General features: G+C 39.3%; 1 protein-coding gene across 2 annotated transcripts in view; it reads left to right on the top strand.

Moving 5' to 3' along the window:
* Window positions 1–24,414, top strand: part of CMYA5 (cardiomyopathy associated 5) — a 110,608-nt gene that overhangs the window by 34,125 nt on the left and 52,069 nt on the right. For both annotated transcript variants that reach the window (XM_063085345.1, XM_063085344.1), the window contains exon 2: window positions 11,336–23,390. In XM_063085345.1, the coding sequence (XP_062941415.1) occupies window positions 11,336–23,390 (12,055 nt within the window). The remainder of the gene's footprint in view (window positions 1–11,335; window positions 23,391–24,414) is intronic.

A 24,414-nucleotide genomic window follows, 5' to 3' on the forward strand; every position in this document is an offset into this window, starting at 1 on the left:
CGATTCTTTACAAACTATTCCAAAGGATTGAAACGGATGCAAATCTCCCAAACTCGTTCTATGAGGCAAACATCATCCTGATACCAAAACCAGGTAAAGATATAACCAAAAAAGAAAACTACAGGCCGATATCCTTGATGAATATAGATGCAAAAATCCTCACTAAAATACTAGCAAACAGAATACAGCAACACATACGAAAAATTATTCATCACGATCAAGTGGGATTCATCCCAGGGATGCAAGGTTGGTTCAACATACGCAAATCAATAAATGTGATACACCATATTAATAAACTCAAACACAAGGACCATATGATCATCTCTATAGATGCTGAAAAAGCATTTGATAAAGTTCAGCACTCATTCATGACAAAGACCCTCTATAAGTTAGGTATAGAGGGAAAGTATCTCAACATAATTAAAGCCATATATGCCAAACCCACTGCCAATATCATCCTGAATGGGGAAAAGCTGAACGCTTTTCCTTTAAGAACAGGAACTAGACAAGGATGCCCACTCTCACCACTCCTATTCAACATAGTGTTGGAAGTACTAGCCAGAGCAATCGGAGAAGAGAAGGAAATAAAGGGCATCCAGATTGGAAAAGATGAAGTCAAACTGTCCCTGTTTGCAGATGACATGATCCTATATATCAAACAGCCTAAAACCTCTACAAAAAAACTCTTGGAATTGATAAATGATTTCAGCACAGTAGCAGGATACAAAATCAACACACAAAAATCAGTAGCATTTCTTTTCTCCAATAGTGAACATGCAGAACGAGAAATCAAGAAAGCCTGCCCAGTTACAATAGCCACCAAAAACATAAAATACTTAGGAATTGAGTTAACCAAGGAGGTGAAAAATCTCTATAATGAGAACTACAAACCACTGCTGAGAGAAATTAGAGAGGATACAAGAAGATGGAAAGATATCCCATGCTCTTGGATTGGAAGAATCAACATAGTGAAAATGTCCATACTACCCAAAATGATATACAAATTCAATGCAATCCCCATCAAAATTCCAAAGACATTTTTCTCAGAAATGGAAAAAACTATCCAGTCATTTATATGGAACAATAAAAGACCACGCATAGCCAAAGCAATGCTGAGCAAAAAAAATAAAGCTGGAGGCATAACACTACCTGACTTTAAGCTATACTACAAAGCTATAATAACCAAAACAGTATGGTACTGGCATAAAAACAGACACACTGACCAATGGAATAGAATAGAGAATCCAGAAATCAACCCACACACTTACTTCCATCTGATCTTTGACAAAGGCACCAAGCCTATTCACTGGGGAAGGGACTGCCTCTTCAGCAAATGGTGCTGGGACAACTGGATATCCATATGCAGGAGAATGAAACTAGATCCATACCTCTCACCATATACTAAAATAAACTCAAAATGGATTAAGGATTTAAATATACACCCTGAAACAATAAAACTTCTTAAAGAAAACATAGGAGAAACACTTCAGGAAATAGGACTGGACACAAACTTCATGAATACGACCCCAAAAGCACGGGCAACCAAAGGAAAAATAAACAAATGGGATTATATCAAACTAAAAAGCTTCTGCACAGCAAAAGAAACAATTAACAGAGTTAAAAGACAACCAACAGAGTGGGAGAAAATATTTGCAAAATATACATCTGACAAAGGATTAATATCCAGAATATATAAGGAACTCAAACAACTTTACAAGAAGAAAACAAGCAACCCAATTAAAAAATGGGCAAAAGAGCTAAGTAGGCATTTCTCTAAAGAAGATATACAGATGGCCAACAGACATATGAAAAAATGCTCAACATCACTCAGCATCCGGGAAATGGAAATCAAAACCACACTGAGATTCCATCTAACCCCATTTAGGATGGCCAAAGTCCAAAAGACCCTGAACGATAAATGCTGGCGAGGTTGCGGAGAAAAAGGAACTCTCATACATTGTTGGTGGGACTGCAAAATGGTACAGCCTCTATGGAAAATGGTATGGAGGTTCCTCAAACAATTGCAGATAGATCTACCATACGACCCAGCTATCCCACTGTTGGGAATATACCCAGAGGAATGGAAATCATCAAGTCGAAGGTATATCTGTTCCCCAATGTTCATCGCAGCACTCTTTACAATAGCCAGGAGTTTGAACCAGACCAAATGCCCATCATCAGATGAGTGGATACGGAAAATGTGGTAAATCTACACAATGGAATAGTACTCAGCTATAAAAACGAATGAAATACTGCCACTTGCAACAACATGGATGGACCTTGAGAGAATTATATTAAGTGAAACAAGTCAGGCAGAGAAAGAGAAATACCACATGTTCTCACTTATTGGTGGGAGCTAAAATTTAATATATAAATTCACACACACACACACACACACACACACACACACACACACACAAACACACACACAAAACCGGGGGTGGGGAGAAGATAGAACAACCACAATTACTTGAAATTGATACGACAAGCCAACAGAAAGGACATTGTTTGGGGGGAGTGGGAGAGGGAGAAGAGAGGGAGGTTTTGGTGATGGGGAGCAATAATCAGCCACAATGTATATCGACAAAATAAAATAAAATAAATAAAATAAAATAAAATACAATTTGGAAAAAAACAATATTCAATCCAAAATAAGGCAAGAAAGGAGAGAAAAAGGAACATAGAATAGATAGTACAAATAGAAAACCATAAGATAGTGAATTTCACTCCAATACACTGGTAATTACATTAAGTTTAAATTGACTAAATATCCCATTTAAATTGTCAGAGTGGTTCATTTAAATGTTCCATTTAAATGATCAGAATGGATGTGTAAAAAGCTATATGCTTCTTATAAGAGGCATATCTAAAATACAAGGATATAGGAAGGTTAAAAGTAAAAATGCAAAAAATATACCATGCAAACATTAAACAAAATACAACTGATATAATTTTTCTAATATCAAAGCAAAGCTTTATTAGTATCAAAGTAGACTTTAGGCAAAAATCATTATTTACAGATAAAAATGACATTTCATTATGATTAAAAGTTAAATTTTGTAGAAAGATGTAACTATTCTAAATTTATTTGTATCTATTAATATAGCTTCAAAATATATAAATCAAATATTAACAGAACTACAAAAGAGGCAAGTCCACAATTGTGGTAGGAAATGTTAACACATCTCTCTCAGTGTTAGAATAAGCAAACAAAAAATATCACTAAAAATAAAAAAGATTTGAATAACACAACTAGTAAGCCTGGCTTAGTTGACATATATAAACACTGCTGAAAAACTGCAGAACATACATTCATTTCATGAACACATAAACATTTTTTTTAAATGTCAATATAGCCATAAAGCAAGTCTCAACGAATTTCAAAGTATAACTTAATAAAAAATAACTTCTATGACCACAATGCAATCAAACTAGAAAGTAATAATGAAAAGATAACTAGGAAACCCCCGTATATTTTGAAATTGACAAAGATACATTCAAAAAATCTATGGGCCAGATAAGAAATCACACAGATTAAAAAACTTTTTGAGATTAATAATAAAGAAAATACTATATACAAAGTCTTATGTGATACATCTAAATCTGTGCTTAAAGAGAAGTGCATAGCCTTGACTTCATATATTAAAAAAAGGAGAAAGTTTGGAAATTAATGACATAAAAATCTACCTCAAGAAGGTAAAAAATAGTTGCAATTTAACCCAAAGAAAGTTAAAGAAAAGAAACAACGAAGAGAAGATATTCATGAGATAGAAAACATAAAGCAAGCCAATATTTATTTGAAAATATTAACAAAATTGATACTCCCTGGCAATGTTTATAAAGAAAGAAAAATGAGAAGACACGACCAATATCAAGAATTTAAAAATGGATAAAATTTTAGATCTTTGTAAGATTAAAAGATTCGAAAGGATATTATGAACAACTTTAATCCAATGAGATTTAAAAATTAGGTGAAATATATAAATTCTTAGAAAAATACAAGGATCAAAATAGTGGAATAGACGGTCCCCAGCATCACTCTCCCCCACAACCAATTTACAACCGTTAAAAAGCTTTGTTTAGAGTGCGTCATAACACCAAAGTCAGGGGGTTGGATCCTGTACTGGCCAGCCTCCACGAAACAACAACCAAAGACTGCAAACCTGGGTCTGCTGGAGGTCAGAGGAAGAGGAAGAGAGACCCACAGAGTTCGTGAAGGCAGGAGAAGCCCTGGCGGGAGCAAGAATAAACTACTCTGGCTGTTTCAAGCCCCAGCCACCTCAGGGCCATCTCTGTGAGAAGAGGGGAGAAGCTGCAGCCCACGGAGCAGGAGGCAGCAGAAGCCGCAGCTGAGCCATTTGTGTGAAGTTGCCTGGATTCTGCAGGAGAGAAGAGGGCCTTTGAGTGCACCATACCTGCCCCCAGGCCAGCAAGACCTCTGTGTTCCTGCAGACCCACATAGGAGGGAGGGCCACAGCCAACCAAAGGAATCACCCAGGGGCCACTGCGTCATCGTGAGGGACCCATGCGCAGCCCGCCCCATGGGAAGCTTTTTGAGTGTGAGATGAAGGCGGCCCACTTGGAGAACATTGGGCTGTAGAGTGGGCAGCTGATCCTCCTTCAGATAGGCACAGGCCCCTCAGTGGAGACAGAACAGCAGGGGGAAGTTTGCTGGAAAGACTTAGTCCGGGGCCAGAATTTCCACACAGATCAGGTGTATCTGACTTCACAAGACCCAGAAGTGATTAAAAGGCCAACAGTTATAATCTGCACAAAAAGCCTTCCCCAGAGAATCAGTAGGAAAGCAGCAATTTAGCACAAACACAGGGCTAAGTGTTGTTCCCCACAGGAAGTTACCCCAATTTTGAAACTAACTGAAAACACAGACTAGAGACAAAGCTCTGATACTAACCAGTAAACGTCTAACACCACCAAAGAACACCTATAAAATTAGAAGAGGTAGCAGTCTCCTCAAATGCGCAGGTATCAACATAAAAACACAGAGATTGAGAAAGTATGGAGAAATAGGACACCATCAAACAAACCAAGCACCAGCAGTAGAGTGTATTTATAAAATGTCTGACAGAGAATTCAAAATAACCATCTTGAGAATGTTCAAGAGATCACAAGAAAATACAGATAGAAAATTAAATGATATCTGTAAAACAATCCAGGAGCAGAATAAGAAACTTGACAAAGAGATTGAATCAATTAAAACAAACAAACAAACAAACAAACAAAAAAAACCAACACCAAATAGAAATTCTGGAAATAAAGAATATTATCTGAACTGAAAAACTCAATAGAAAAAGCTCCCAAAGCAGACTCAATTAGAGGAAAGAATCAGTGAGTTCAAAGATAGAACATATGAAATTATCGAATCTGAGGAACAAAAAGGAAAAAGAATAAGAAAAAACGAAACAGAAATACAGCAAATATGAGACTCCTTTAAGTGAAATAACCACTGTTATTCAACACAGCACTGGAAGTTCTAGCCAGCACAATAAGGCAAGAGAAAGTAATACAGGGCATCCAAATTGGAAAGGAGGAAGTCAGAATATTTCTATTTGCAGATGACATGATGCTATACATAGGAAACTCTGAAGACTCCACCAAAAAATTACTAGAACTATTAAATGAATTCAGTATAGTGGCAGGATGCAAAATCAACACACAAAAATCAATAACCTTCCTCTGCACCAATAATGAAATAGCAGAAGAAGAAATCAAGAAAGTAATTCCATTCACAACAGCTAGAAAAAAAAAAAAAAAGAAAAGAAAAAGAAAAGAAAAAGAAAAAAGAAAGAAATACCTAGGAGTAAATAGAACTAAGGAGGTGAAAGTCCTCTGCAATGAAAGCTATAAAATGCTGATGGAAAAAATTGAAGAGGTATCACACTTCCTGACTTCAAAATATACTATAAAGCTATAGTAACCAAAACAGCATGGTACTGGCATAAAAATAGACAAATAGACTAATGGAAGAGAATACAAAACCCTGAAATAAACCCACACACTTACAGCCAACTGATTTTTGACAAAGGTGCCAAAAATATGCAATGAGGAAGGGACAGCCTCTTCAAAAAATGGTGCTGGGAAAACTGGATATACACATACAGAAGATTGAAACCAGATCCCTATCTCTCACCAGACACAAAAATCAACTAAAAATGGATTAAAGATGTAAATTTAAGATCCAAAGCTAAGAAACTGCTACAAGAAAACATAGGGGAAATTCTACAGGAAATGGGAGTGGGCAGTGCTTTTCTGAGTGAGATTACAAAGGCACAGGCAGCTAAAGCAAAAATACACAAATGGGATGAAATCAAACTAAAAAGCTTCTGCACAGCAAGAGGCCCTATCAAAAGAGTGAAGAAACAGCCTATACAGAATGGGAGAAACTGTTTGCAAACTTCACATCACACAAGGGGCTAATATCCAGATTATGTAAGGAACAGAAAAAAAGAAAAAAAAGAAAAAAAAAAAAAGAAAGAAAAAGAAAGAAATCTAATAACCCAATTAAAAATGGGCAAAGGACCTGAACAGACATTTCTCAAAAGAAGACATACAAATGGCCAAGTACATGAAAAAATGCTCAGCATCACTAATATCAGGAAAATGCAAATTAAAACCACAAAAAGGTATCATTTCACTCCAGTTACAATAGCTATTATCAATAAAACAGAAAATAACAAATGCTGGCAAGAAAAGGGAACCCACCTACATTGTTGGTGGGAATTTAAACTGGTACAGCCATTGTGGAGAATAGTATGGGGGTTCCTCAGAGAACTAAAAATAGATCTACCTTATGTCTCGGCCATCTCACTACTAGAAATGAAATCAATATATGAAATCAAGAAAATTAAATCAATATATGAAAAAGATACCTGCACTCCCATGATCATCACAGTGCTACTCACAATAACCAAGAGATGGAATCAACCTAAATGCCCATCAATGGATGAATGGATTAAAAAAACTGTGTTATATATACACAGGAGAATACTATTAAGCTGTAAAGAAATGATATCTTATCATTCATAGCAACATGGATGGAACTGGAAACCATCATGTTAAGTGAAGTAAATCAGGCACAGAAAGACAAATACTACATGATCTCACTCACATGTGGAATCTAAAAAAAAAAAGTTCTCATAGAAGTAAAACAATGTTTACCAGAGGCCAAGTAAGACAAAACTACACTGTCTACCCTAAGTGAATTATTGTGCAGTATGTGCATGCTTTGAAACAACATACCCTACCTCACAATATGTACAAGTAAATGGTAAAATTAAAAAATAATGAATTAAAAAGAAATTCTGAATAGTCATATAACTATTAGATAAATTAAATTGCTAATTAAAAACCTTACCACAGAGGTCTCCAAATCCAGGTGACTTTACCAGTAAATTCTACCAAACACTTAAGGGAGAAATAATGCAATCTTTAACAAACTCTTTCAGAGAATAATAAAGGAGGAAACAAATTCTGACTTTTTCTATGAGGCATCATAATCCTGATATGAAAAACTGACAAGCACATCATAAGAAAGGAGATTAAAGCCCAATGTTATTCATGAACATGGGAGCAAAATTCCTAAACATAGTATTAGCAAACCCAATCCAGTATTACATAAAAATTATAATACATTACAGCCATATTGAGTTCAGTTCAGGAGTTCAAGGTTGGTTTGACATCTGGATATCAACCACTGTAAACCACCACACTAACATAATAAAGGAGAAAAATATGATCATCTCCATAGTTGTATAAAAATTGGTTAATAAAACTTATCCATTTATAATTTTTAAAAAATTGTCTTAGCAAATATTAATAGAAAGAAACTTCTTTAATCAGATAAAAGTTATCCTGACATGGAAAGGGGAGCCTTTGTTGCTCATCTCTGGTATAGTCTTTTCTTCTCATCATTGAACTCAGACCTGTTGAACCTTGCCCAAGTCTGAAAGGGGAAAGGAAGTGAGCTCTCTAAGTCGTTAGATTTGTCTCACCTCACTCCCATCGGTAAATCTACATGGAAGCCAAGTAATAATCAGAAGGTTGCTTTGTGAGAAGGCAAACAGAGGGGAATGGATGAGATGGTCTTCATCGCTAATATCCTTTAATAAGAAACTTTGATGTATACGTAGATGAGAACACTCGTGTTCCTGACTAAGAAACAGTCCTGGAAACATTTCTGAACTCTGTGGAAACCATTTCCCTTCTATTAAAACATTGTTTCTTTAGGCTGCGTGTGATATGAATACTTGGGCTACAGCTTTACCCATGCTGATGCTGTCATTCTCTGTTTGCTCTTGGCTCTGTCTTCCAACTTTGGGTCTCTCAGAGAGCCAGACTGTTCATTTGTATGTGCGTTTTGCATATCCTGTGACGTTTTCCCGGAATGACCTCTCCATCCTTATATTACCTCTTCCATCCATTTGGCAAACTCCTATTTCTTCTTCTGCAAACCAACTCAATTATCTTCCCTCTGTGAAGTCTTTCCTTCTTTGTGTTCTCATTGTATTTTGTCTGTCTTCTGTAAGAGTACTTATCACACTGTATGAGAACGTTTAGTTCCGTCTATTAGATTTTGAATTTCTTAAAAGAAGCTTCTGTGTCTTTATATTTGTATTCCTAGTGTCTAAACTCAATTAAAGTTTATTAAATGAGAAGTGAATGAGTGAATGAATAAGCAAGTGATTGACCGAATCCAACTCAGTAGGGTTCTATCTTCTTATGACCACCGTTTGGATTCTCTGCTCAGCCCTCACAACTTACTGTATGAACACTTCTCTGCTAGGGTACATTGAATATACCATCAATAATTAGCTCTAAATTGAATTTGCCATTGCTTTTATAACCCTACTACAACCATGGGCGTTCAAAATACTGACTTCCCAGAAGCATGTCATAACCTTAATTTTTAATTTTATCCTATTTCTGTTAAGTTACATGGAAGGGAAAAGGAGTAGTATGAGTTGAAAATTCTGAAAAATAACTTTAATTGGGTATGTAAAAGAGCCTTAAAAAAAGCCAGTTTAAAATACGATTCATCAAGGACCAAGATAGAGTATTAACGTATAATTAAGTTCAGTAGTTTAATACCGAAGTAAATAAGTGACAGCAGCATTGCTAGGAAAATGGAGAAACTAGTTCTTCCCGCTGCTTCCCAACCCTTTTACTCATGGCATGTATAGAAAATGATATTATTTACTGCACACTGGGGTGAATAGATGAGGCTGTTTGCCACTGAAGGCCAGTGTCCCAGGGCCTCTGGCTGCCCTAGGCTCCACCTGGCTGTGCTGAAAGCTAAAGAGATCAAGATCTCAGCACAGTCATACCCCTTTTGCAGTAGACTGGTGGGAAGTTCAACAAAGAGTAGCATGTACCTGCAAGGACTTACGGTCCTGGTCCTCAGCCAAACCTCACAAACCAGGAAGGTTCCAGAGAAAGAAAAAAAGATAGGTGCTATGTAAGTTTCAGAGCTAGAATTGTTTAGGCCAGTGATTTCTCTACTCCAGATGCACATTGGAGTCACCTGAAAGCTTTCAAATCATAAAAACATAGCAATGCTCAGACTCTTAGTGCGTTTAAACCAGAGTCTCTGTGGAGAGAAGTATGGCGTCGTATCAATATTTTTATAAAACTCCTCCCAGATGATTCTAAAGAGTTCCAGAGTTAAAAAACCATGGATATAAGCAGTGACTGATGAGAAAAAGAATCGTAAGGGACCTAAATCCTATGTGTCTTTTTAAAAAGTGCCTTAACTTAATACTTAAGTTTAGTGGTTTCAACATAGAGAGTTTTTGTTCTTGTTGTAGAAAGGTGTAAGCCTGACAATGGTTTGGATTTATCTCAGATTGTACCCATATTCCTAGGAGGAAATAGCCTGTGGAGTTTTAATCTTGAACTTAATGTTCTTGAAGTGATGGCAAACATGACTGCTGAATTGGTCAGGAATGGTAACCATAGAGATTTTAAAACTGAGCCTTGAAGAGTAGATAGAATTTAAACATGCAGAAGAGGTGAAGTATGGTGGGTAATAAGCATTCTAAATGGAGGAACAGCATAAGCACAGGTGAGGGGGAGGTAGAAGAAAATTCCAGAGAAGAAGAGTGCTACAGAGTCTGAGACAGGGCCCCGTGACAAGTGGAGGGGGAGCTGGAGCTAGCCGTCCTGGAAGGGAGGGGACAGCAGTCCAAGGAGACAGTCTTTCCAAACACCTGTAGCAGTTGCGAATGCCCATGCCCAAGCTCCTTTGATCTCCAGTCCAAGGATTGTATGGAAAGCCTGATTACAGATTTTTTTTTCTTTTTCTTTTAAATTACATTTATTGAGCACTAACTACATCCCAGGCACCTTTCCTCAGCATTTCGTGTGTATTAACTAATTTTATCCTCACAACAACTCCATGAGGTATGTTCTATTATTATCCCTGTTTCACACATGAGGAAAGTGAAGCACAGTAGGAAGACATTTTTTTTTTTTTTTGTGATCTCTCTGTATTTAGTGACCTGTTTTTCCTTTATCACGACTCAGGGTTCACAAGATATATTTACTGGACAGTGAATTATATAGTTAAAATTTACCATGTAGGGGTAGGGTAGAGATGGGTACTTGGAAATAATGTCAGATAGGGAACAGAGAGCTAAGGATTTTGAACTTTTTCTTCCCTGTAGGTATGAAGAATTTACTGAGACTTTTGAGCAGAGAGTGGCATGATGAAAATGGTCAGTAAAGCTGGTCTGAAGAGATGGGCAGGATGGGTTGGGGGGTGGGGGGCATTAAGAGGTAAATGTGATACCAGCTGACCAGTTAGGAAGCTCATGGAAATAACCTAGGAGTGAAGAGATAGAAAGCTAGGTTAGGTGGTGGTGGTGGTAGCAGGCAGGGCACAGATGCAAGAGTCCTGCAAGAGTCATTATGAAGATCCTGGTGACGAGTGTGAGCTGTGGGGAGATCAGTAGGGCAAGCCTGATGAGGGAATGTGGTGAATTTATTTTTTGTTTTATTTTTATTTTAAAATTGTTATTTATATATTTGTTTGTTTATTGGGAAGGTGGTGAATTTAACTTTAGCTTTTTTGAGTTTGCAGGATATTGAGTCATTCCAACCCAGGATATGTTATTGTACTCGTGTTTGGTGCACTGATTTTAGTTTCTTAGCTTTATTTTATATACATCCCTATTTTTGACATGGATAGCAATAATGATCTCTATATTTGAATTTCAGATTAATCCTTTCCCAGTTAAAAAAATATTTACTTATTATTCTAATAATTAATATTACTTTAAAAAATGTTATATATGCTTATTAATATTATTATTTATTGTAGGTTATCAGACCATGATGAAGAGGGCAAGACCAAGCAGGAGTGTATCATTTCTGACCCCTCCTTTTCCATGGTGACAGTTCAACGGGAAGATAGTGGAATAACTTGGGAGAGAAGTTCAAGCAGATCCTCCACTCCTTGGGCCTCAGAAGAAAGTCAGACTTCTGGTGTGTGTAGTCTGGAAGGGTCAACTGTGAATTCTCCTCCAGGAAACGTTTCCTTTATTGTGGATGAAGTTAAAAAAGTTCGGAAAAGAAATCATAAGTCAAAGCATGGTTCACCATCATTGCGTCGGAAAGGCCACAAAAAAAGAAATTCTCTTGAATCCCAAGATATTCCAGCAAACAAAAAAGACAGTCCTTTAATTTCAGAAAGCCAGGTAGTAAACACCAAGAAAGAAAAGGCATCTCCTGGCATTTATGATAAAACAAGAAAAAAGAAGACTGCCTCAAATACACCTCTTATTACTGGGGCAATATACAAAGAACACAAGCCATTAGTGTTAAGGCCAGTTTACATAGGAACAGTACAGTATAAAATTAAGATGTTTAATTCGGTTAAAGAAGAATTAATTCCTCTACAATTTTATGGAACGTTGCCAAAGGGTTATGTAATTAAAGAAATACATTACAGGAAAGGGAAAGATGCATCCATTAGTTTAGAGCCTGATTTGGGCAGTCGTGATTCTAACATAGTTTGCAAAACAGGCAACTTAGTAGCCCCAAGCATAGAAGTTAATAAAGAAAAAGAGCTTGCTTCACCCTGGAGAGGTGCACTCTCCAAAGGATCAAAGTCCCTGATCTCATTATTCAGTCATGAAGATCAAAAGAAAGTTCACATTGATTCCCCCCTAACTGCCACATCTGCAACCAATCTCACAGCTTCCTCTTATTCAAGTAATGACTCAGCCAAACAAGAAGTACAGCTCAGGTCTCCACAGTCAGGGCCACAAGAGCCAGACAATGAAGCAAGAACCCCTGAAATGGAGCCTTCTTCCCTCATGCTCGACACATCTGCAACTGTGTTCCTGGAAACTGCAAAGGAAGACTTTGAGCCCGATTCACAAGGAACCATAACTTCAGAGAATGACTATTCAATTTCATTATCTTTCGTTGATGAAGGAAAGAAGGAAGACATGTATTCTGCTGACCATTCCATTTCACTGGAGGCAGAGAAGGATGCTCTGGAGACAGCTTCACCAGGTCTGGCAGCATCTATCCAGGAAGGTTTTGGTCCAGACCAAGAACAGCTGGACCTGACGTCACTAGAAAAGGCAGAACCAGTCTCTGAACAACTGACCCCTCCTCATCCCACTGTCAAAGGAGAGAAGGAAGAAAACGTACCTGAGCCATCCATTTCTCTTTCTGAACCTGAAGTGTTAGAAGAACCAGAGAAAGAAGAAATAGAAACTTCGCTGCCGATAGCTGCTACCCCAGAACTTGAAGATTCTAATTTAGTAGAAGAGATCATAGAACTTGATTACCCAGAAAGTCCACTAGTTTCCAAAAAGCTCTTCCCACCACATGTGTACCCCGAAGTTGAGCACAAAGAAGAGGAGCCCAGTCTACCATTACTGACAATGACTAAACAAGTCGCTGTGCCTGAGGAAGAAGGAGAGGAAAATGAGTCTGTTTCTACTGATTCTGCTTTTGTATCAGAGTATTCAGTCCCACAAGATTTGAACTATGAACTGGAGAAGCAAGAAGCTGAGCTAGTTTCTCCATCCAATGTAAAAGCTACATCTGAACATGTAGTTTTATCATCAGAAGAGAATGAGGAGTTTGAGCCTTATTCTCCAGCCGCAGCCTCTGCACCTGAACGCTCTCTCTCACCATCCGCAGCTGAGAGGACTTCGGAGTGCCAGTCCCCACTGTTTTCACCAGTTACATCAGAACACGTGGTCCTGTCAGGAGACGAGGCCTCAGAAAGTGGGTGTTACACACCAGATTCCACATCTGCTTCTGAATATTCAATTTCATCATATGCAACAAAAGAGTCATTAAAGAAAACAATTGGCCGTAAGTCCCCATTAAAATCAAAAGGTGGTTCAGAGCACATGATTCTGTCAGACGAAGAGAAGGAGGACACTGGATTGTATTCCCCAGCTGTGGCCTCTGCATCTGAACGCTCTCTCCCACCATCCACAGCTGAGAAGACGTCTGAGTGCCAGTCACTGCTGCCTTCTACTGCTACATCAGAACCCGTGGTCCTATCAGAAGGAGACGACCTGGGAAGTGAGCATGTCACACCCGATTCAAACTTGACTTCCAAACATGCAGTTCCACCAAATGCAACACAGGAAACCGAAAAGAAAATAAGTGATGGTGTCATGTCCCAGCTCAAAGCAAAAGCCATTTCTGATGACATAACTCTGTCAGAAGAAGAAGAGAAAGACACTGGGTTGTATTCCCCAGCTGTGGCCTCTGCACCTGAACGCTCTCTCCCACCATCTACAGCTGAGAAGACGTCTGAGTGCCAGTCACTGCTGCCTTCTACTGCTACATCAGAACCCGTGGTCCTGTCAGAAGGAGAGGACCTGGGAAGTGAGCATGTCACACCCGATTCAAACTTGACTTCCAAACATGCAGTTCCACCAAATGCAACACAGGAATTCCCAAAGAAAATAAGTGATGCTGTGTTGTCCCAATTCAAATCAAAAGCTATTTCTGAGGACATAATTCTGTCAGAAGAAGAGAAGGAAGACAATGGATTGTATTCCCCAGATGCGGCCTCTGCATCTGAACTCTCTCTCTCACCATCCACAGCTGAGGGGACTTCTGAGTGCCAGTCCCCACTGTTTTCACCAGTTACATCAGAACACGTGGTCCTGTCAGGAGACGAGGCCTCAGAAAGTGGGTGTTACACACCAGATTCCACATCTGCTTCTGAATATTCAATTTCATCATATGCAACAAAAGAGTCATTAAAGAAAACAATTGGCCGTAAGTCCCCATTAAAATCAAAAGGTGGTTCAGAGCACATGATTCTGTCAGACGAAGAGAAGGAGGACACTGGATTGTATTCCCCAGCTGTGGCCTCTGCATCTGAACGCTCTCTCCCACCATCCACAGCTGAGAAGACGTCTGAGTGCCAGTCACTGCTGCCTTCTACTGCTACATCAGAACCCGTGGTCCTATCAGAAGGAGACGACCTGGGAAGTGAGCATGTCACACCCGATTCAAACTTGACTTCCAAACATGCAGTTCCACCAAATGCAACACAGGAAACCGAAAAGAAAATAAGTGATGGTGTCATGTCCCAGCTCAAAGCAAAAGCCATTTCTGATGACATAACTCTGTCAGAAGAAGAAGAGAAAGACACTGGGTTGTATTCCCCAGCTGTGGCCTCTGCACCTGAACGCTCTCTCCCACCATCTACAGCTGAGAAGACGTCTGAGTGCCAGTCACTGCTGCCTTCTACTGCTACATCAGAACCCGTGGTCCTGTCAGAAGGAGAGGACCTGGGAAGTGAGCATGTCACACCCGATTCAAACTTGACTTCCAAACATGCAGTTCCACCAAATGCAACACAGGAATTCCCAAAGAAAATAAGTGATGCTGTGTTGTCCCAATTCAAATCAAAAGCTATTTCTGAGGACATAATTCTGTCAGAAGAAGAGAAGGAAGACAATGGATTGTATTCCCCAGATGCGGCCTCTGCATCTGAACTCTCTCTCTCACCATCCACAGCTGAGGGGACTTCTGAGTGCCAGTCCCCACTGTTTTCACCAGTTACATCAGAACACGTGGTCCTGTCAGGAGACGAGGCCTCAGAAAGTGGGTGTTACACACCAGATTCCACATCTGCTTCTGAATATTCAATTTCATCATATGCAACAAAAGAGTCATTAAAGAAAACAATTGACCGTAAGTCCCCATTAAAATCAAAAGGTGGTTCAGAGCACATGATTCTGTCAGACGAAGAGAAGGAGGACACTGGATTGTATTCCCCAGCTGTGGCCTCTGCATCTGAACGCTCTCTCCCACCATCTACAGCTGAGAAGACGTCTGAGTGCCAGTCACTGCTGCCTTCTACTGCTACATCAGAACCCGTGGTCCTGTCAGAAGGAGAGGACCTGGGAAGTGAGCATGTCACACCCGATTCAAACTTGACTTCCAAACATGCAGTTCCACCAAATGCAACACAGGAATTCTCAAAGAAAATAAGTGATGATGTGTTGTCCCAATTCAAATCAAAAGCTATTTCTGATGACATAATTCTGTCAGAAGAAGAGAAGGAAGACAATGGATTGTATTCCCCAGATGTGGCCTCTGTGTCTGTACACTCTTTTCCACCATACTCAACTGAGGTGACATATGAATGGCAGGTCCCAGCACTTTCGGCTACCCCATCTGAATGTGCAGTCCTATCAGAAGAAGAGACGACAGTACAAGTGGAGCGGTACACACCCTCTTCCACGTCTGCATCTGAATTTTCGGTACCACCATATGCAATACCAGAGTCACAGGAGGAAGAAACTGTCCACAGGTCACCTCTAAATCTAAAACGTGCCTCTTCACCCATGAATTTTTCAGAAGAAGGGCAAGAAGACATTGGACCTTTTTCTCCAGATTCTGCATTTGTGTCAGAATTCTCATTTTCACCCTATGTAACTCAGGAAGCACAGAAAAGAGAATTTGAGTGTGACTCTCCAATATGTTTAACATCACCATCTGAACATACTATTTTGTCAGATGAGGACACTGAAGAAGCTGAACTTTTTTCTCCAGACTCAGCATCACAAGTTTCAATCCCCCTGTATGAAATTCCAGAAACAAAGAAACATGAAATTGAGCCTGATTCAATATTAACTGCAATGTCTGCTTCAGGATATTCCTGCTTTTCAGAGGCAGATGAGGAAGAAATTGGGCCAACAGCTGCTACACCTGTACCTGAGTATTTTGATTCATCACAGAAGCAAAAAGCTGAACCTTTCCCTTTGGTGTCTGCACCTGAAAACTTGAGTGTGCCACTTTCAACGAATAAAGTAGAGAAAGCAAAAATTAAGTCAGATGCTCAAACAACCTCAGTATCCGTATCTGAATACCTCATTTCGGCACAGAAGCAGAAATCTCAAGCATCCTTCGAACCTGAGTCTGAAGACTTGATTCCACCATATTTAACAAGTGAATTGGAGAAAGGAGAAATTAAAACTAGTTCATCAGTAGCCGCAACACCTTCTTCTTTACCTGTTTTGCCTGCATCTCAGTATTCAGTTTCACCTGATTCAGTCCATGCAATTAAGAAAGAACAGGAACCCAAAGCTACACTCACTGTAAAAGCTGCAAATAAACAGATGGCTTTGTCAAAAGTCAGAAAAGAAGAAGCTGTACCTGATTCTCAAGAAGCTATAGCACATGAAACACAGGATCAAAAAATGGAGCCTCAGCCTCCAAATGTTCCAGGGTCTGAGATGAAATATGACATGGCAGATGAGTCAGAGAAGGATGTCAAACCCAATTTAGCTCCAACTGGGACTTCTGAACTAGAGCACAGAATGTTGTCAAAGAATGAGCCTGAAGTCATAAAACCGTATTCACCTCTAAAGGAAACATCTTTATCTGGACCTGAGGTTTTACCAGCAGTGAAAATGGAAGTGAAACATGACTCTAAAATAAGAAGTACACCTACAGTGTTTCATCCACCTTCATCAGGACTGGAAACAGAAGTTGAGCACGGTCCACCTGCACTAGCATTCCCAGCTTTTTCAGAAGAAATGAAGAAAGAAATTGAACCCAGTTCTTCAGCAACCACAACAGCTGTAACTAAGCTTGATTCAAACTTAACCAAGAAAGAAGAAATCCCAACAGATTCGTCTCTTGTCACCCCTGTAGAATGTCCAGTCTTAACAAAAGTAAGAAAGGGTGAATTAGGAAATGGCTCGCCACCACCAGAAACATCTATAGATGAGCATTTAGTTCTTAAAGAAGAAGAAAGGGTAGCAGTTAAAGGTGCTTCTCCCATTGAAACTCCTTCATCCGAACACCTAGCTTGGTCAGAAGCGGAGAAGGAAATTGAATTTGATTCACCTCCAAGTGCACCCTCCCTATCAGAGCATTCTGTTTTGGCAAAGGTGGAAACCAAAGAAGTTAAACCTGGATTGCTGATAACCAAACCTTCATCTTTGCCTTCAGATGTATCTGAGGAAGCAAGGGTAGAAGAGGAATGTGGTTTTTCATTTTCTACTGTCTTCGACCCTGAACATTTGATTTTAACACAGAAAAAGAACTTGGTTTCCACCTCAGAGCTATTAGAGCCTGAAGATGTGCTTTCGCTCAACCTAGGTGGTGAGATAAAGAAAGAAGAAACTGAATTTCCTACATCACAAAATGTGCCACCTACACCCAAACATATAGTTCCAAAAGGCAAAAATGAGGATGTAGCAAATTCTTCTCTCAAATTGGAAAATTTATCATCAAAAGATTTAGCTCCCACGTTATTGATCCTCAGTGATGATAAAAACAGACAGGCAATGGAGACAACTTCTACAGCTCAGGGAGATTTCCTGGCAGAAAAACAAAATCTTGCTGTGGCTGAGCTCTCCTTGGAGCCTCAGAAAACAGACAAACCACACCAACTATCAGAATTACCAAATGCTGGGTCAGAATTCACTAGCAGTTTAGGTAGACAAAGTGGATCCATAAGTACAAAGCAAGTGACATCTCCCATAACTGAAACAGGGGATTCTGTTCTAGAAAATGGCCTAGCTGAGCTTAGGAACAGAGGGGAAGGAAAAGAAGAAAACAGGGAACTTCATGCATCTACTACAATGTCTGCAATTTCAGAGGTTTCATCATGCCTTAGGGAGGAACCTCAGAATGAAGAAATTAAACCTTTGTCTCCCGAGGTAGTCAGCCCAGGGTCAAAAGAGGCATCTACCTTGCTAGTCAAAGGAGACAGCCCAGAAGAACTCCAGCTATATACTTTTTCTTCAAAAGGATTATCAGATGAGTTGAACTATCCAGCAGACTTTAAAAAAGGGGAAAGACAAGAAATAGGCCCACTACCACCAACAAGAAATTTGAAGACACAAGTCATGGGAGATAGTGTGACTAAACTGAATGAAGAAATAGACCAACCAAACTCATCCCATGTACTCCAGAGTATAACAGAACCATCAAAGATCGCTTCTTCTGACCTTGTGGAACAGATGAAGCCTAAATATGCACTTCATCCAGATCAAGCTGTGAAAATACCTGATGTAAGCACTTCTTTTGCAGAGAAACAAGATCTGGGTATTAAACAATTTTCATTTATGAAAGAGAATTTGCCTTCGGAACAATCAAAATCATTTTTGACCACTGAACCTGCAGACGATAAAGAAACAAAAATGAGAGAGCCCCTTATTTATTCAAAGGATGAAAATTGGATGCTGGAAAAGCCAGAAAATTTGGCCAGTCAACATGAAGAAAGACTACTAGGATATGTGCAGCTGGATTCCTCTGGCAACAATGATTTGGTGCCGGGGCAGCTCAAGGCTCTGTCAGGTAGGGACCATACATATAAAATCAGAAAGGAGGTCCCGCCACGTTCTGTTGAAGAATCCCATTTGTCCTTACAAGAACCAGGATCTACTCTAGATACCTCCAGTGGTAATGCAGAGACCTTATCAACTGAGACCCACTCTTCTGAAGAAATAAAGCAGGCCCAAGAACCAAAGTCTTTAGTTCCAGCTGATGTAGAGAGAAACGTAGCAGAGGGGAAGCAGATCCATTCTTTCATGGAGGGTGAAAGCTTGATATTGGAGAAAGCAAACATAGAATTTTCCAGGCCTTGCAAAGAAGATAGCCAGGAAGAAATCAAACTACCTCCTGAAAGGATCCTCCAGAAACCAGTATCTGGTTCGTCAGTGGAACAGGTGAAGTCAGAAACTATCCCATCTCCTGTCAAAGCAGCCCCTTTCCTGGAAGAAGGTGTGGAACCTGGACTGGACAATGAAAAAGAAGCACATAGGAGCACACCTCCTTTACCCGGAGAGAAGCCATTAGAAGAATCAAAAATGGTTCCACCAAAGGTTGTAGATGATGCTGATGAGGTAGGGAAACCAGCACCTGAAGTGAAAATACCCACACGAAAAGAATCCCTCTCCTCAGTCCAAGCAAATGAAGAACCTCAGCCCCCAGAGGCACAAGAGCTGCCTGAGCAGCCAAAGGTGGTTGAGCCAGGCCTTTCTGTGGGAAAGAAAGGAATTTCAGCTTTCAAATCATGGATGTCTAGTTTGTTTTTTGGATCAAGCGCTTCTGATAACACAGTTGCTGAAAAAGATTTAGAAACTCAGACAAGTCTACCAGTAGAAAAAGCAGTGACTGTAATAGAGCCTAAAGGTACAATACCCGCTGCTTTTAATGCAACTGAGAAACCAGCTGATCATTCATTACCAGAGGTAAAACTTCAAACTGCTGATGAATCCAAAGATACTTTTGTTAAATCTGGTGAAAGCCAAGACTTTAAAGAAAAACCCAAATTTTTATCAAATGTAGAAATTTTACAACAGCCAAAATTCAGCTCTGAGATGTCTAGTGAAGATTATGGGAAGAAAGAAATCTCGGACTATTCAGAGGAAATGGACATAAACTCAGTAGTTACTTCTGCCGATGGTGAGGAACATCTTGGAATTCAACCTTATTCTCCCATGGGTGAGAAATTAGTTAAAGAAGAAGCCAAAAATGTTGTTCCTGTTCATGTTACTGATAGTAAAAGAGTCCAGAAGCCAGCAATCTCTCATCCATCTATTTGGAATATTTCTATTCTTAAGAAAGAGCCAAGAAGTGATCAAAAAGAAAAATCACTCTTTCCATTTGATGCAGTAGATAAGGTGCCACAACAGCCACCATCAGCCTCATCCGACTTCACAAGGAAAAATATCACGAAGGAATCAGAGAAGCCAGAAGCAATGATTTTGCCAGTAGACGAATCAAAAGGCGGTTTAATTGATCTTGGTGAAGACAGACTAAAGAAAGAAATGCCAAAACCTGCTTCCTTAAAAATTTCTGAAGAGGAAATAAAACTCTGGTCTGTTAGCCCAACTGAAGAGAAAGATAACTTGGAAAACAGATCATATACCTTGGCAGAAAAGAAGGTGCTGGCAGGAAAACAAGAAACTGTAGTCTCATTAGAGTTTGGAGATAATAATGAAATAGGGAAGGCACAAATTACACATGGATCTAGACCTATTAAACCGGAAGACTCAAAAGCAGCTGCTGTGCTGCAGCAAGCCTATCACCATGAAGACCACAATGAAAAACCCAAAACTATTTCTGGTTCTGAGGAGGAGAAAGGAAAAGAAAAAGAAGAGCAGGCACAAGTGTTTTCAGAAGGAAAGAAGCGGAAGGAAAGTCAGCCTTATTCTGTGAATGTGACTAGGTCTATGCCTGAAGAATCTGTCTCTTTAGATCATTCTTTGGGTGAAATGCAACTATTTTCATTAGTTAAAAATACATCCATTATTGAAAAATCAGAAGGCATGCTCTCAGAGGCTCACCCAGAAATCAGGGAAACAAAGGCGGTAGGAATCGAGCCGCATCCATTAGAAGAAAGTAAAGTTTTGCTGGAGAAAACCAAGACTTTCCTTCCAGTGGATCTTCCTTACTGTGATGCAATAGATAACCATTCTTTAGCTCAGGAAGGAAATCTGGTATTAGGAAAGGCAGGCAGGGATGTGGTGGGTCACAATGAAGGAAAGGGACAGTTCACAGTGTCAGAACCGTCTAAAGGTGGTTCAACAGATATTACAAAAGAAAGTACGAAGCAAGGATCTCTATCTAAAGAATCTGAAAGGACTTTAGATCGTCCTTTTAATGGAACAAAGAGCTTAGACACACCACCATATTTGCTGTCATCTGTAAAACCGCACATTCTTGCTTCAGGGTCTTCTCCAGAAATTGATACAGTGAAGGAACAAGAAATGCCATGGTCAGAATTGACTGCAGACAGGCATACAGTCCACACTATCCAAACATCTAAAGATCACACATCTGATATGCCTAAGCAATCTGTTCCTGTTTCAAAGCACCACTTGGAGGCTGTGGAAGATGCCCATGTAAACGAACCATTCTCTTCAGCACGAAGCAACTATGCTCAATTTATAACTAATGCATCAACAATCAATGCTGATAAAATGATTTCTGCTAAAGAAATATCTGAGGAGCCTGAGGATACATATGCAAAAGATGAAGAATTCACAGTGACTAGTAAGCCAGCTGGACTTTCAGAAGATCAGAAGAGTGCCTTCAGTATCATTTCCGAAGGCTGTGAGATATTGAATATTCACGCTCCTGCCTTTATTTTGTCAGTTGATCAGGAAGAATGTGAACAAATGCAAGATAAGTTAGAATATTTGGAAGAAAAGGCCTCATTTAAATCCATACAACTCCATGATGATAGCAAGGCAGTTGCTTGCTGTGAAACATTAAAGAGCAAGTTAGAAGATTCTGATGAAAAAGTTACATCATTGAAAGAAAATGAACAAAAGGAAACGAATAAAATAGAAGAGGAGATAGCCACAGATTCAGAAACTAGTGATTTAGCTTTTATGCAGCCCACAATTCCCAGCGAAGAGGATTATTTTGAAAAATATACTTTGATTGATTATAACATCTCCCCAGACCCAGAAAAACAGAAATCTCCTCAGAAATTAAACGCTGAAGAGAAACTCTCAAAGGAAATTACTGAAGAAACTATCTCTTTCCCAGAAAGTTCAGAGGAAAGTGCCCTAGAACATGAATATGACTTGGTGAAATTAGATGAAAGTTTTTATGGACCAGAAAAGGACCACAACCAATTATGTCATCCAGAGATCTCAAAGTCTTTGGTTATCCAAAAATCAGCTGACATGAATGCTTCAAAGGGTGTAAACAGAGATGTGGACTCAAAGTCACCTGGGATGCCTTTATTTGATGAAGAGGAAGGAGTTTTGTCAAGAACCCAGATATTTCCTACCACTGCCAATGCTGTTAATCCAGAACTTCTGGAGGAGCCACCTGCACTTGCATATTTATATAAGGATCTGTATGAAGAAGCAGTTGGAGAGAAAAAGGAAGGGGAGACAGCTTCTGAAGGTGACAGTGTGAATTCTGAGGCATCATTTCCAAGCAGAAATTCTGACACCGATGATGGAACAGGAGTATATTTTGAGAAATACGTACTCAAAGATGACATTCTCCATGACACATCTGTAACTCAGAAGGACCAAGGCCAAGGTCTAGAAGAAAAACCAGTTGGTAAGGATGATTCATACCAACTGATAGCTGCAGAAGGAGAAATTTGGGGTAGGTTTGGAACTATTTTTGGGGAGAAGTGTCTGGAAGAAGAGGAGGAAGCTGTTTACAGGGAAGGAGAATCAGCAGGCCATGTGGAGACCTTTGATAATGCAGCGATGCAGAGGAAAACACCCATCACTGAGGAAGTCACAGTGGTTACCCAGAAGATAAGCTATGCAGTTCCATTTACAGACACCCATCACGTCCTGGAGAGTGTAGATGAAATGAGTAGTCAGGGTGATGAAGCAGCAAATGCAAGTCCAGAGGTCAATCTGAATGTCCCAGTGCAAGTGTCTTTCCCAGAGGAAAACTTTGCATCTGGTGCAACTTACATGCAAGAAGCACCACAAGAAGAACCTAAACTGCTGGTCCATCCTGAGCCAAGTGAAGAGAGGCTCCGCAATAGCCCTGTTCAAGATGAGTATGAATTTGCTGAATCCCTGAATTACGATGTGGTTAGTCAAGACATTTTATCAGAAGAACTGTATTCAGAATCGACGCCTGAAGATGTGTTATCTCAAGGAAAGGAATCCTTTGAACACGTCAGTAAAAATGAATTTGTGAGTGAGGTGGAACAAAATATGTCTGCTGAACAGAAAGAGTTGGGCAGAGAGAGGACAGAACAAGACCAATTATCATCAGAGATAGAAACTGAGAAGGCACAAAAGGACCTGAAAAAGCCCCAGATTGACACATATTGCTATACCTGCAAAAGCCCAATTTCTGCTATTGACAAGGTGTTTGACACTCACAAAGACCATGAGGTTTCAACACTTGACACCGCTATAAGTGCTGTAAAGGTAAGTAGATTTTAAAGTGTACAAATAATAATACATATACATTAAATTTGCCTTCACATTTCCTCAATTTTAAAAATGACAAATATTTGGTACATTCATCTTTAAGCAGAATAATAATTAGTCTGAAAGCAAACTAAGAATATTTCTCCAGGAGTTTAGTTAAAATCAGTTTGGCAAACATCTATTGGGGATACACTACATGCCAGGAATTTTTCTAGGTTCTGGGGATACTACGATAAATAACACAGGGTCACTGCCTTTGACAGGCTTGTCATTTTATGGCATAACATTTAACATTATCAAAAACACCATATAATTTGAAATTTAAAAAAATATACCTTTGAGCTTAAAACACAACTTATTTTCTATCATCTACAATATCATCCTTTAAAAATATGTATATATATATTACACCAAACAATTTTATTGTTAAGTTTTATATAAAAACTCAAGACAGGAAGACATTTTAAATTCCAATTTTCTTCATATTTCCCTTTTGTTTATAAAACTTATGTTGGAAATGGAAAACCTTTGCACTCTTTCTGGCTAGGAAATAGGACCCCATTGTTTCAGATAAAAAGTTAGTCACAGCACATATCCTATGTATGTCATTGTGAATACTCCACTTCTCCAGAGATGCTATTGGAAATCAGCATTTAGACTTTGGGATGCCCTGTCGACCTTTCAATAGCCATCAAACTGGTCTCCCGATTCTCATCTCTTCAATCCGTTCCCCAAACAGCAGCAGGAGTGATTACAAAAAAAAAAAAAAAAAAAAATCAAGCACTTACTCTGTGCCAGGTATTGTGTTAAATTCTTTATATACAGAATATCTTTTATTCCTCATAATAACCCTGACACTGTCATCAATTTGCAGGTAATGAAGTGGGCTCAGAGAGTTTCAGTTATTTGTCCAAGGTCATGGAAGGCAGAACTGGAATTGCTACCCAGGTCTGTCTGATGCCAGAGCTCACATTCTTGACTGTATATCCATATTGTTTGGCTCAGTGACTTGCTAATGGTA

Source organism: Cynocephalus volans, chromosome 2 (assembly GCF_027409185.1).
Source record: "Cynocephalus volans isolate mCynVol1 chromosome 2, mCynVol1.pri, whole genome shotgun sequence".
In the NCBI taxonomy this organism is placed as follows: Eukaryota; Metazoa; Chordata; class Mammalia; order Dermoptera; family Cynocephalidae; genus Cynocephalus; species Cynocephalus volans.